The sequence below is a fragment of the Carassius carassius genome, chromosome 18 (assembly GCF_963082965.1).
Source record: "Carassius carassius chromosome 18, fCarCar2.1, whole genome shotgun sequence".
Lineage (NCBI taxonomy): Eukaryota > Metazoa > Chordata > Actinopteri > Cypriniformes > Cyprinidae > Carassius > Carassius carassius.
Window position 1 is genome coordinate 31,583,439 of NC_081772.1, and position 14,901 is coordinate 31,598,339.

Consider the following 14,901-nt stretch of genomic DNA (forward strand, 5'->3'; position numbering starts at 1 on the left):
CTGGGCTGAGTAGAGGGACAAGTTTACGATGGCAAGGTATTAGGCTGCTGGAATTGGGGAGGGGGCTGGAATTGGGGAGGCGGCTGGAATTGGGGAGGTGGCTGGAATTGGGAAGGTGGCTGGAATTGGGGAGGGGGCTGGAATTGGGAAGGTGGCTGGAATTGGGGAGGGGGATGGAATTGGGTAGAATGAGGCAGTGGTAGACCTGGTTGGTAGCTGGGAAAGGGTGGGTAGGACCCAGGGGGGAATGCAAAGTGTGGTGCTGGTGGGTATATGGGAAATGCAGAGTAAGATCCAGGAGGAGGGGTGGGCATTGGGCACCTGTTGGAGATACGCTTACGAATGAAGGCCTCTCCCTCCTGATTTGCTGAATCCTGAAATACCATGGCCTCATGCCCATGCTGTGCAGGAACAGCTGGAAGTTCGCCCACTTCAGGAAGAGCCTCCTTTGCCAAATATACTTGTTTGGGCAGTGCAGTACCCTGCAGAAGCATGTCTCTGTCTACACGTTTCTGTCTTTTTAGTAGCCTGCAAGAGAAACATTCTTCATCTTAAATTAGCAATTTAAGTGAATAAAAGCCCATTGTCTTTACTTCCTGTAGCATCATTTTTAAAAGCATGTACAAGAAGGCTTTATAAGTACAATCTTGATATACTACTGTGATTGTGCAAAAGTATCGCATAAAAGAAGACTCACCACGAGGAGACAGTAGTGGTGTTTATCGGGACCAGAACTAGGTTAGTCTGTCTTAGAACCTCTCTGCTGTCCTCCATCAGCTGTTTTAAGTGGCTGTATACCACCACAATAGATTGTGGAATTGGCAGAGTTTTTCCTTGTGTGCCCCTGGGCCTGTTCCGTGCTTGCTGAAACTCTTTCAAAAGCCTTAGGCAAACACATTCACAGACCCTGTGGACTTCAGGGTCCTGAGCTGCCTGCCCATGAGTCATGACCAATCTATGGAAAAGAAAGATGCTATAATCTGAACTGTATACTGGGTTATAAACTAGTGACGATCCAAATAGTCAAATTACCTCTCTGCTGCCTGCTGTCCTGGAGCAGAGCCACTCTGCTTCCTGGATGCTCTCCAAGGTCCTGTCAAAGCCTTCTTATTAACCCTCTGGCTATATTTTGATGGTACCTTGTCCATGGCATGCAGAGCCATGTACAGCTGGACTATGTGGGCCTCCTCTTGTGATGACAAGGCAGTGATCGTTCGGTTTAGGCCAACCAAGTAGGCTGCCAGGGCATCAACTGCCTCCCAGCCCAAGACACCTCTGGAATCACACTGTGTACTCTGGAAATTGAGAAAAATGCCAAACACAGTCCAATAAACATATACGGTGTTGTAATAATTATTTTGCATTGTACATGCATATATTTTAACTTTACACATTGGTGACAATAGGCGTTTTGCACTGTACCAGATAAATTTTTTTTTAAGTAAAAAATAGTACAGGATAGCAATATTACCTGGCTTGATGTGCTAGGACTTGCAGTGTCATCCTCCTCTTCCTCAGTGTCCTCCTCATCTGGGGATTTGGGTTCAGTGTCACCCACCTGACTTGTCACCTGGGCCTGCACGACAGCTACTGGAGAGTCATCAGCCCTAAGGTCAGCTGCATGGCACACAGTCGTGTCAATTTCACTATCCTCTTCAGGCTCCTCTGGGGGGACTTCAGGCATGTCATTGTGGTGTGCAATCAACTGGTCGCCTCTATTGGACTGGGCCAACAAGTACTCCACTGCAATGCGCTCCCCTGCAATAATTTGTACCACATTGTTAATGGGGAGAGGACACACACACTCACACACACACACACACACAAACAAACAAACACAGGAGAGAGAGAAATACTCCAATGCTCAGCATTTTCCTGTGAGATATCTTACCAGTGGGTTTTCCTGGAGGGGTAAATTCTGGCATCAAAGCCCGACCAAGGACCCGTTGGCTCATGCTGTTTAAATGAGACATTGTGCAGACATCAAATGTCCTTAGGGTTGAGGCCCCCACCACAGATACAGCTTCTTTTGCCCGGCTCATGTTCCACCTCGAGGCCCCCGCTAACATGTACATTTGTGTGTGCATGGCATTGCATCTCCATCCTAAGAATGAAAATGCACAGATTTAGTCAGCAATTATTTTAAACTGAGGACATACAAATTTAATGACACAGTTATAGAACAGTAACACATAATAATGAGACTGATAGTAAATTCCATGAAAACAAGCCAAATCCAGGTAGCACCCAGGGTTCTGTTAATGACACAATAGCGATCTTTTCAACATAAAAATCTACAAAACATACTGCAATTTAATATTCAGAATTTACCAGGAATGAAGGCACACTGGTGGCGGTGAAAACTGTCCAGCGAGGATGACCCCCTGCCGCACCTAAGCACGTTTAGGACTTTGCCACCCTTCTGGAGGGTCCCCGTCTTTGTGTACAACTCTACATGTGGAGGGTCCTGGATGCACTCGAGGTGTTTTTGTTGCATCTCCCAGACATGGTGCATGCTGTCAGGGTTAACCAGGCGAAACCCTGTAGTGTCAGTTAGCTCCCACATTGATTCCTGCAGCCCTGAAATCATGGCCCGGATCTCCTCAGCCCTGCGTGTCCGCCGCCTACAGTGCTTCGCGAGTTCACCTGGGCTGATGCTGGCCATGAGCTGAGCCTCAGTGGGAGCCTTTCCACCATGGCTGCACTTCCACTCCCCTCTCTTGGCAGCCTCAAGTTCTTTCACATCCTCCTGATCCCACTCAAAGATACAGGAGGAAAGTTTTGAACAAAAGGTACCATAGAGAGGGTGGTGCTCTGTAGTAAGGCCACAGTTGAATCTTCTCATAAAATGGAAGATATCTAGCCTTACAATAGACTTCCATGGCCGAAAAAGTTTTAACACTGAAGATGCACCTGTGGAGGAGAAAAATAAAAAACATTCATTTGATTTAATTTCAAACATACTTTTCAGTCAATAGAATTTATTAAAATTTTTAATACACTGGCTGTAAAAATAATACTAATTAATTACCATCACCAATAGGGAAAGGGGAACTTTTTTACACCACTATTAACTTTTATAAAATATATTGCAGTGCACATTTGATAAAGTAGTAATTTGAAAATCTCACCTGACTGACTGCAGCAATCCCGGTCAACATAGATGACCTCAGGCTCTGGCTCGCCAGCATTCTGGTAGCGTTTGACGACGCCCTGGCACAGCTCCTCCAGTCCTGCGCCTTCAGCTGTTGTCAGAACACTGTTCAGAACCTGGCCGAGCTCATTGCCAATGTTGGTCATCCATGAAGCCGTGTCCCCAATGCCACCAGCCAGCTTTTTGGTGATATGAAAAACAAAAAGAAGGAAAAATAAAGACATTCTGACAAGCTTAATTATACATTTTCTTTGATTTGTTATGGTACATTATAATATATATATATAACACAAATGTATATAACACAACATTTTTCATCATGTTGAAATTCTTTCTGGCTGAAAATAAACCTCATGCTGAAACCTTCATGTATTGTACCTTCTTTGTAGAATCCATCTTCAGGATTCGGCCATAGGTGGAGGTAATCACCCCCTTCATCTCGTCCAAATGGCTGAGGATATCGTTGGAGTGGACAGTCTCAAACCACTGGGCGAGTGGAAGTGGCCTGAAGGGTGCGGGTGCAGAAAAGGCAGGTGCCGTTGCAGATTGGACCAGGGTAACCTTTCTCAAATGATGCTCACAATCAGAGAGGTACTGGATGGTGCGTCATGCCCACTCCTCACTGTGGGCTTCCTCTACTGCTGACTGGAAGTAGGAGGAACTGTTACCACTGGTCTTTGGCCTGAGGAAAGTCACACATTTCCTGTCCAGGGCTAGCTGAGTGGTCAGCACCGCTGGAAACATGGTCCTGTGTGCCACATCCAGTTGTGAAAGGATGTCCTGGCTCCATGGGCATACTGGCAACTTGCATGCACTGCAGCGTGGATAGTCCCCACCCACAAGGTAATAGCGGCTATCCATGTCAATCACCTCCCTGACCTTCGGGTAAATTCCTGAATGGTGCATCTTCCGGCCACACTGTGGGCATTTAAGAGGAATGCCCCACATCGTCATTGGTGCCCACAAGAACATCCTCTGTCGGAAGTACCACCCGGGCTCAGGAGGACATGGCTTGGGCTGCATCGATGGATAAAACCAGTTCACCTGGATCTTCTGCCTCAGCTGCCCTGTGGGCTCATAGAGGCACTTGGCAATCCACACCCAATCTGCTGGCTGGAGGACTCTCTTGAACTGACTGGGAAGAAAGCTCTCCCAGTCAGTAATAGCCTGAGGCAGAGATAGTGTAGGCTGCAGTGAGGGTACTGGATGTGAGGATGGAGTGGGCTGTGGAGATGGAGAGCACCGTGGAGGTGGTGGTCAGGGCTTTGGAGCTGGAGAGTGGTGTGGGAATGGAGTGGGCCCTGGGGATGGAGACACTGGTACTGGCATTGGAGACGGCAAGTGCTGTGGAGGTGGAGGCAGCCATGGAGATGGTGAGGGGCAAGGAGATGGTGTGGGATTTTTTGAAGGGCTGACACGTGGAGCCAATAGAGCCCCATAATGGCTCAACTCAATGTGTTGGAGGAGTCCGACGGCACCCTGGACCCTGACCCCACAGCTGTCACACCTTTCTTCAACGTGGTGGTCAGAGAGGTGCTCGGAGAACTTCTCTGCCTCCACAACCACACTACACAGAGAAAATTTCACCCCATGTACTTCCTGTGATGTCCCGGTCTCCTCTGAGCTGCCGCCTGCCTTTACCTTAGGCCCTGACTCAATCAAGACCTTATCTGTTGACTGGGAGAAAATTAATATTAGGAACAAAAGAAGGTCTTACTATTCATGTTAAATAATTACACCAATTACTCTGCAGAACTGTACTGAGAATATATTCTGAGAATATATCAGGGGTTGGTGCATAAAATAGTGTATTACATGATACAGGGACTTATCATGCCTTTGATATATTATATCATATACCTACCTTATGGAACCCACAAGTGCACACTATGTGCCTGCCAAACAGGTCCACCTTATTCCCCCTTTGCAGGGGACAGGCATCAATCCGCTCCAGGACCTCCTTCCATTTTCTGCTTCCAGGCCTTTGTCCTGTACTGAACTGGAAGGTGCCCTGGGCATACCTGTGGCAGATGTCGTTCCAATAAGCAGAGGATTTGCCTGTTTTGGTCATATCTGAACAATAATGGGGAACAAATCAATGTGGTTAAATATGTGTTAATATAGCAACAGTAGAAAGGAGTTTATTGGAGTTTTATATTTATATATACACACACACACTCACACACACATATTCAGTATATATATATATATATATATATATATATATATATATATATATATATATATATATATATATATATATATAAAGACTCACATCAAGTATACAAAAGCAGACATGTTAAGTGGTGAAATATGTGGCAGGTTAATAGTTTTCTGCAGTAAATATGTTCCTACTTGCAAAAAATTGCAAATAGCTTTTGATGTATAATTATAAAAACTGTGTTTGTATATAAAGTAAGAAAGGGGGAAAAAACTAGATATTTAATGAATACCTGGAATAGTAAAAGATTTAAAGGGGTGATAAAACACGATTTCACTTTTCTAACTTTAGCTAGTGTGTAATGTTCCTGTTTGAGCATAAACAATATCTGCAAAGTTACAACGTTCAAAGTTTTAAGCAAAGGGAGATGCTTTTAAAGAAATCCATTTCTAAGGACTACAGCAAACGGCCGGTAGGGACTACACGACATTCCTCCAGGGTTGCTGACGTCACTAAGCCCAAAACCCCTCCTCCGAGAACAATAAATTAGGGGGGGCGGAGTGGGGAGCGAGGCCATTTTATATTGCTGTGGAGATTGAGAAGAGTTGTTGTATGCTGGAGTGTCATTGACGCGATGCCGACGAAACGCTGTTATTTTCATCCGGATTGCAGGTCCACTTTGTTCAGCCTTCCTAGGGACGGGGAAGTTAGGGATCAATGGTTAAAATTTATTTTTAACTCGGTCCCTCAAAATTATTACCCAAATCTCGCTCTCTGTGCTGCTCATTTTACGGAGGAAAGCTTCCACAATCTTCGCGAGTTCAATGCAGGATTCGCCCAACGGCTTGTCCTGAAAGATGGAGCAGTTCCAACTTTAAAAACAGAAGCTGTTTACGGGCCACAACCTGTAAGTATGACTTATTTTTCGTCGATGTGTTTTACTGTAATAGTTTGTATTGCTTATTGTACATAGTATCAAGGAAGTGAACAAATAACAACGCTGTTTGGCTCAGCAAACCAGTTTGTTAAATGCTCATTCATGCATTCGACAAACCCCTAACGTTAACGTTACAAACTTTTTTTCTTAATCTCAACCGCGAACTTGGAATTAGTGTATATCATTATTTGATTAGAGCGTTTATGTATTGTTTATCTACATGTTTGTTTATCTACAGGCATGCTAAACATGGTTCTGTGTTTGATTTGGCTACTATAGTAAAGCCAATGTTTAGTGTTCGTTTTGGGTTAATAGTTATAGCGACAGATATTTGGCTATAAGCGTTCTAAAAATACAAAAGTAATGATTCTATTCAGTACCGATTTTCACTCTTTAATCAAAAAAAATCCCTTTGAGGACTAATATAATTTGTTAGAACAATTATATGAAATTCTTGCTTATGAAGCTTTTTTTTTGTGGTCCAATGATTATTATCCAGTAATTAATTTTTTCCTACTATTTTACATGTCAAATGTATGTTTTAAGCTGTAATTTGATCATTGATTACATATTGTCATTATTTCTTACAGACAACATCTCAGCAGGGTTCGAGTTCCCAAGAGCTCCCCACTACATCTACACTTCATGAAGTTGGATGTCAGTCAGACCCTATAGAGACCGAAACTGTAGCCACAGAGATAAAGCCAAAGATGCGATCAGTGGGCACACAACTTTCAATGGGTACATTGAGCAGTTTCCACTTAAGGAGCAAAGGTATGAAATACAGACATTAAATGTGTTTGTGTTACTTTATCATATGCAGTTCTAGTACATATTGTCTTTTTTTATTATATTTGTTATACCGGCTACTGAAACTTATGTGTATTAGAAAGTGGCTTATGTTTCTCACTGTAAAAAAATTGTAATAGCATGACAGATGGTTATGAGTTATTGTATTTTTTACTTTTTTTTGTACTTGTAGGCATTCAGGCAACATATTATGGTCATGATGTGGGCACCCAAACAACTGAGATGTTTCCTGATGTGCAGCTGTCTTCAACACCAGTAAGGGGCTCAGTCTTCAGGCCCAGTAAGAGACCTCGTCTGGTGTTAGATGAGGAAGAAGAATCAGAATTAAATGTCGAACCCACTGATTCCACATATAACCCAGATTCTGTTGTTACTGAAGAATCCGAATTGGCGTAAGATATAAATACATATTTACACACTTTTTTACCAATACATTTGTGTTTAAAAAAATATATAAAACATGAAAGCAACTTCCTAATATTTATTCTTTTTATATTGCCTTAGGATAGATCCACAGCCCGACCACAGCGATAACAAATACATTGTTTTTGAAAGCTGTCTTCGAGAGCTGTTTGTGTCCTGTCCAATTTGTAAGACAAAGTGTGTTGTCCAGAGCAGACGAAGGGGGACTTTTGTTGCATTCACCCAGCTTTGTGAAAAGTGTAACTACTACAGACAGTGGCAGAGCCAGCCCATTGTAGGGAGTACCCCACTTGGAAACCTGCTATTGTCTGCTGCAACGTATTTTACCGGTGGATCTTTTAAACAACTAGAGAAGGTATTACAATTACAATAAAATTCACAAAAAAATACTGTTTCAGTATGTATGTACTGTATGATTTCTATGTTAATAGATTTTCAAGGCCATGAAGCTCCAGATGATGCATTTCGTAACTTTTAGGATTCATGCCAGGAATTTCATTGAGCCTACCATAATACACAAGTGGAACCAAGATCAACTGAATCTTATAAGACAGCTGCAAGAGGGAGGAAATGTTGCTGTGGCTGGAGATATGCGTGCTGACACGCCAGGTACGTTTACAGTATATTAAAAAAAATCACGCCGTTTATTTTATAGTCTTTGAGTTTTCCTAAAATATTATGATACTGATGTTCTCAGTAATGTTCTATATATGATTATGATGTTTAAAATAGGACACTCAGCAAAATTTGGCAGCTACACCATTATGCACATGGAAACCAACAAAATTCTGGATCTTCAACTAGTTCAGGTTAGTAATTAAGCATTTAAAAAAAAGTTACATTTTCTTTTATCTGTTATTGTTTATACTCTACTCTGTTTATACATTTGAAATGTTGTGTACCCAACAACAGAACAACGAGGTTGGTGGAAGTTATCATATGGAAAAGGAGGGATTGAAGCGTTGTCTCGATAAGCTCGAGTCTAATGGTTTAGCTGTTGACTACATCGTCACCGATCGCCATCCGCAGATTCAGAAGTACCTGAGGGACCGCAATATCACTCAGTTCTATGACGTGTGGCACTTTGAGAAAGGTTATTATCTTTGTATTATTAATCGATTCTTATTCAGTTAATTGTTCAACCTAACATGTACATTTTTATTTTTGTGGTAATTTGATTATCTTGAAATAATGATTGTACAACCAAGCGTTTACTTTGTACAGGTTTATCTAAGAAACTTGACAAACTTTCAAAAATGAAGGACTGTGAGGTGCTGAAAAAATGGTTGCACAGCATCAAAAACCATGTTTACTGGAGTGCGATTTCCTCTGAGTCTGGGCCAGAAAAGGTGGCGAAGTGGAATTCACTGCAGAACCACATCCAAAATGTACATGTTCATGAGAACCACCTCTTCCCCAAGTGTGAACACCCAGACAAAGTTTCCAGGGATCCAAAAAAATGGATCCAACCAGGTATGACTGTATAGAGAGACAAATGACAATAAAATGACAGTAAACTAGTAAAATTTTGAGATTTTCTTCATATTTTATCTGTTTGGTTACAGGATCAATAGCGCTCCATAAAGTGGAAAAGCTATTATACAACAAGAGAGTTCTCAAGGATATAGAAAAGCTCAGCCACAACTTTCAGACGTCATCACTGGAGGCTTTCCACAGTCTGATTTTGCGTTTTGCCCCAAAGAACGTGATTTTCCCTTTCATAGGAATGTTGTGCAGGTAATAATCTTTGACATATTCAGTAATATTTATAAGCATTGTTTCTAACAATTGTTATGGAAATGTTTTTTTTATTCATTATTTTATTAATATTAATGATCTTTCCCTATAATAAATAATGTTCTTTCCTAATAAGTAAGAAAAAGGATAAATAGGTTAGGAGCCTTGCCTGTGGCCCTACAGTATGTTATCTATGATATGAGTAGCAGAGATATAAAGAGCTATAAAGCCTCCCATCTTGGCGAGCACTCACATTCTCTTGACTGACTGTGCGACTGTGAGCCTTTCTTGCAAGAAAGAAACCATTATAATCATGGATTGAACATTTGTCTCTAATTCTGAATTGTTTGTTTATTTGTCACAACACAGTCTACTAATCTTCATATTTTATGGATTGTGCACTGATTACAGGCTGTATCTTGCAGCAATGCACTATAATGAAAATGCTAACCGTGAGCAGGCAACAACAACTGAAGGACAGGCTGTGTATAAGATCGTTTTTCCAAAGTCCAAAAAAGGGGAATGCACAGCAAAGCCAGTGAAAATAGAACCAACATACAGTAAGTTTGTTTTATTAACAATAATATATAAAAAAAAGCTATAATAAAATAAATATAAGCTTACAAAAAATATTTATAAATTCAATTTTTTCAATTCAAGTTTATTTGTATAGCGCTTTTTACAATACAAATCATTACAAAGCAACTTTACAGAAAATTATGTTTCTACAATATTTAGTAGTAGCTAGTAGTTTGTGCACGTTTGACAGGATTTTAGAAAAATAATAATAATACAAGACGTAGTCAGCTAGATGATGAACTATCAATATTATTAATTAATAGTAATTATAGGATGCAGTCACACATGTAGCAATAATTGTTAGTTCTGTTTGTTGATTCAAGGTTAGCATCATCTGGGGTCCTCTGAGGGTCAGCATCATCTCTTCTCAGGTGTTCTGGATCCAGACTGGAGCTTGTGTAAATCCTAGTTACCACGGGATGTAAATCCCGTGGCAAAACATAGAAACAAAATAGAGACATCATTAGCATAGCTGCTGATCCAACAAAGTAAAATTAGTTTAACCCAAGCTAAAGAATAAAAATGCAGATGCAACTACACTCACAATTTAAGAGATACATTATTCGAATGCTTGGCGAAAGAGATGCGTTTTTAATCTAGATTTAAACAGAGAGAGTGTGTCTGAACCCCGAACATTATCAGGAAGGCTATTCCAGAGTTTGGGAGCCAAATGTGAAAAAGCTCTACCTCCTTTAGTGGACTTTGCTATCCTAGGAACTACCAAAAGTCCAGCGTTTTGTGACCTTAGGGTGCGTGATGGGTTGTAGCGTGGTAGAAGGCTAGTTAGGTACGCAGGAGCTAAACCATTTAGGGCCTTATAGGTAAGTAATGATAATTTGTAACAGATACGGAACTTAATAGGTAGCCAGTGCAGAGACTGTAAAATTGGGGTAATATGATCATATTTTCTTGACCTGGTAAGGACTCTAGCTGCTGCATTTTGGACTACCTGTAGCTTGTTTATTGACGAAGCAGGACAACCACCTAGAAGTGCATTACAATAGTCCAGTCTAGAGGTCATGAATGCATGAACTAGCTTTTCTGCATTAGAAACAGATAACATGTTTCGTAGCTTGGCAATGTTTCTAAGATGGAAGAATGCGGTTTTTGTAACATTGGAAATATGATTTTCAAAAGACAAATTGCTGTCTAATATAACACCCAGATTTCTGACTGTAGAGGAAGTAACAGTACATCCGTCTAGTTGCAGATTGTAATCTACAAGATTCTGTGTAGTGTTTTTTGGTCCAATAATTAATATCTCTGTCTTATCCGAATTTAATTGGAGAAAATTATTTGTCATCCAATCTTTTACATTTTTAACACACTCTGTTAGCTTAGATAATTGGGAAGTTTCATCTGGTCTCGTTGAAATATATAGCTGAGTATCATCAGCATAACAGTGGAAGCTAATTCCGTATTTTCTAATAATATTACCAAGGGGCAACATGTATATTGAAAATAGAAGGGGACCTAGGACGGATCCTTGTGGCACTCCATATTTTACTGATGATAAATGAGATGACACCCCATTTAAGTAAACAAAATGGTAGCGATCGGACAGGTAGGATCTAAACCATCTTAGAGCCTGCCCTTGAATACCTGTATAGTTTTGTAATCGATCTATGAGTATGTCATGATCTATGGTGTCGAACGCAGCACTAAAATCAAGTAAGACTAGAAATGAGATGCAGCCTTGATCTGACGCAAGAAGCAGGTCATTTGTAATTTTAACAAGTGCAGTTTCTGTGCTATGGTGGGGCCTAAAACCTGACTGAAATTCTTCATACAGATCATTTTTATGCAGGAAGGTGCTCAATTGAGCAGACACAACTTTTTCTAAAATTTTAGACATAAATGGACGATTTGAAATAGGCCTATAATTTGCCAGTACACTAGGATCTAGTTTTGGTTTCTTAATAAGAGGCTTGATAACCGCCAGCTTGAATGGTTTTGGGACGTGACCTAAAGATAACGACGAGTTAATGATATTGAGAAGCGGTTCTTCGGCTACAGGTAACAGCTCTTTTAGTAATTTAGTGGGTACAGGATCTAATAAACATGTTGTTGGTTTAGATACAGTGATAAGTTTATTTAGCTCTTCCTGTCCTATATTTGTAAAGCACTGCAGTTTATTTTTGGGTGCGATGGATGAAACTGAAGTGTTAGACGCTGTAGAATCTACATTCGCTATTGTATTTCTAATGTTATCTATTTTATCAGTGAAGAAATTCATAAAGTCATTACTATTTAACGTTGGTGGAATATTTGAATCAGGTGTCGTCTGGTAATTTGTTAATTTAGCCACTGTGCTAAATAAAAACCTTGGATTGTTTTGGTTATTTTCAATGAGTTTGTGGATATGCTCTGCCCTAGCAGTTTTTAGAGCCTGTCTATAGCTGGACATACTGTTTTTCCATGCAATTTTAAAAACTTCCAAGTTAGTTTTTCTCCATTTGCGTTCAAGACTACGAGTTACTTTCTTGAGAGAGTGAGTATTACTGTTATACCATGGCACAGTACGTTTTTCTCTAACCTTTTTCAATTTGATGGGGGCAACAGCTTCTAATGTATTAGAGAAAATAGTGCCCATGTTGTCAGTAATTTCGTCTAATTCATGTGTATTTTTGGGTACAAATAGCAGTTGAGATAGATCAGGCAGGTTATTTGCGAATCTGTCTTTGGTGGCTGGAACAATAGTTCTGCCCAGACGGTAACGCTGAGACATATAGTTAATATCAGTTATACGCAGCATGCACGATACAAGGAAATGGTCTGTAATATCATCACATTGGGGTACAATATCTATAGCAGTAAGATCGATTCCATGCGATATAATTAGATCTAGTGTATGATTAAAACGATGAGTGGGCCCGGTGACATTTTGCTTGACTCCAAAGGAGTTTATTAAGTCAGTAAACGCAAGTCCTAATGTATCATTTGCATTATCAACGTGAATATTAAAATCTCCCATGATTAGCGCCTTATCAACTGTAACTAGAAGGTCTGAGAGGAAATCTGCAAATTCTTTTAGGAATTCTGTATACGGCCCTGGTGGTCTATACACAGTAGCCAGAGCAAGAGATACATTAGATTTCTTTTGCATGTCTGACAGTGTAACATTTAGCAGAAGTATTTCAAAAGAGTTAAACCTGTATCCTGTTTTCTGGGTAACATTGAGAATATCACTATATATTGTTGCAACACCTCCTCCACGACCAGTCTGACGGGGCTCATGCTTATAACAGTAGTTTGGTGGAGTAGACTCATTTAGACCAAAATAATCATTTGGTTTTAGCCAGGTTTCAGTCAAGCAGAGTACATCAAAACTATTTTCTGTGATCATTTCATTTACAATAACTGCTTTGGGTGTGAGTGATCTAATATTTATAAGCCCAAACTTTAAAAATTGTTTTTGTTCATTTACTTTACATTTTTCTGGTTTAATTACGATAAGATTTTTTCTAGATCCTACATTATATTTTGACCTCACTATTCGGGGAACAGACACAGTCTTAATAGTTTTTACAGCACAAGTACTTTTATCATTTAAGCGGGTGGAACAAAACTCATCATAATAGTTATTAGAGAATTGTCTTACTAGTCACATGGAGCGAAGTGTCCTGGAGATGTTGTCAGAGAGCAGCTCCGCTCCGATTCTGCTGGGGTGTAATCCATCAGCGCGAAACAGCCTAGGACGCTCCCAGAAAAGATTCCAGTTATTAACAAATAGCAGTTTCTGTTCTTTACACCATGACAACAACCATTCATTTAAAGCAAAAAGTCTACTGAACCTTTCGTGTCCTCGTCGATACATGGGCAGTGGTCCTGACACGACGATCGTCGCCGCGGGCGTCGTGCTGCGAACCGTCTCGATCAGGCTGCTGAAGTCCCTCTTCAGCGTCTCCGTCTGCCGCAGCGTGGTGTCATTAACCCCGGCGTGAAGCACGACCGCTCTAGGGCTCTCGTCGACCTTCAGGATCGCGGGTATCTGCGCAGAAACATCGAGAACACGAGCACCAGGCAAACAATGAGTGTGCACTTTACCTTCGGCTAACGTAGCACTTACGTGTCGGACGATGGAGTCTCCGATGATCACAGCGTCGCGTCCTGTCTCGCGGAGGGGAGCGAAGCGGTTCCGGATGGAGATGTCGAAGGCAGGAGGGGGAGAAGTCGTCGCCCGGGACCCGGCTCACGTCCTCCGTTGTGGATGCACCCAGGGTCCGTGGTGTCCCGGCGTCGCAGTGAAGGACATCTGGGAAGATCGCGTCCTGGGTGCACCGGGCCTGTGCAGAGAAACACACGGAGTAGACGTGGTGGGACTGTTAACAGATCGCTGTATACTTACCCCGGACTTGTGAGCGTCAGCCCGGGATGATTCCAGCGCGGTTCTCCGCTCTCTCAGCTGGGCCTGCCTCACCTCCAGGTCGCGAATCTGCTTTCCCACGGCCTCGAGCTCGAGCTGCACAGAGTGGAGACATTCATCCGCCATTAAAGCAAGTAACAGTGAGTACAGCAGTGGTAATGTGTGTGAATAGAGTATTAGCAATGTTAGCGCAGTTAGCTGCAACCACGCCGCTGATGCTAACGGGCTAAAAGCTAATAGCGGACCCGGGAGATCAAAATAAAACTAGTGATAGCGAGGCGCTCTGATTGTTTTTGTTGTAGAATACAATAGAGGATATATTCACACGTTATATAAACGGAAACGATGATGTATACAATTGATTTTTGAGTTAAAAATAGTCAATGAAAAGAATATAGTGACGGAGCTCAAACGCAGTACAGCCGCCAACAACAAACAGGAAGTGACCTTATCTGTTCATTGTTTTCTATATTACAAAATAAATATTACACAAATGTTAATTATAAAACAAAGGTAGATTATTTATCAGTAATTATGTAACACCATAGAGTGACTCAGTATTCTGTTTTTTACAGACTATGTCGATGACCTTATGAGCCTTCTGTTACATAAAGTCTTTGTGGACCCCAAGCCATATGCAGAAGAGCTGCATGCAATCCCCATTCCACCTCCTCTGTCATCACAGTATGAAAAACCTTCCAAAGAAGAGGTGATTGCCCAGCGTGTGTCATGAT

The 14,901-nt window shown here is 41.3% G+C and overlaps 1 protein-coding gene across 5 annotated transcripts; it reads left to right on the forward strand.

Annotated features, from left to right (window-relative positions):
- Positions 1 to 5,938: 5,938 nt before the first annotated feature.
- Positions 5,939 to 14,900, forward strand: LOC132092797 (uncharacterized). 5 transcript variants are annotated; one of them, XM_059499196.1, is made up of 12 exons: positions 5,939 to 6,222; positions 6,843 to 7,026; positions 7,235 to 7,454; positions 7,567 to 7,840; positions 7,917 to 8,094; positions 8,218 to 8,294; positions 8,398 to 8,578; positions 8,710 to 8,958; positions 9,051 to 9,222; positions 9,634 to 9,691; positions 9,749 to 9,782; positions 14,743 to 14,900. In XM_059499196.1, the coding sequence occupies exons 1-12, from the start codon at positions 5,950 to 5,952 to the stop codon at positions 14,898 to 14,900; spliced, it is 2,058 nt and encodes a 685-aa protein (XP_059355179.1). In that variant the 5' UTR covers positions 5,939 to 5,949. The 5 variants fall into 5 exon arrangements, with proteins under 5 accessions (XP_059355179.1, XP_059355177.1, XP_059355178.1 ...); XM_059499194.1 differs by having other exon boundaries at positions 9,634 to 9,782; XM_059499195.1 differs by having other exon boundaries at positions 6,843 to 6,993; positions 9,634 to 9,782.
- The last annotated feature ends 1 nt before the right edge of the window (position 14,901 follows it).

What these genes read in the sequence shown, in the direction of transcription:
- LOC132092797 (XM_059499194.1), top strand. Translation starts at nt 5,950, where the DNA reads ATGCCGACGAAACGCTGTTATTTTCATCCGGATTGCAGGTCCACTTTG. An exon ending in TATGCGTGCTGACACGCCAG is followed by an intron (nt 8,095 to 8,217) that starts GTACGTTTACAG and finishes TGTTTAAAATAG; the next exon opens with GACACTCAGCAAAATTTGGC. An exon ending in CGTGTGGCACTTTGAGAAAG is followed by an intron (nt 8,579 to 8,709) that starts GTTATTATCTTT and finishes TACTTTGTACAG; the next exon opens with GTTTATCTAAGAAACTTGAC.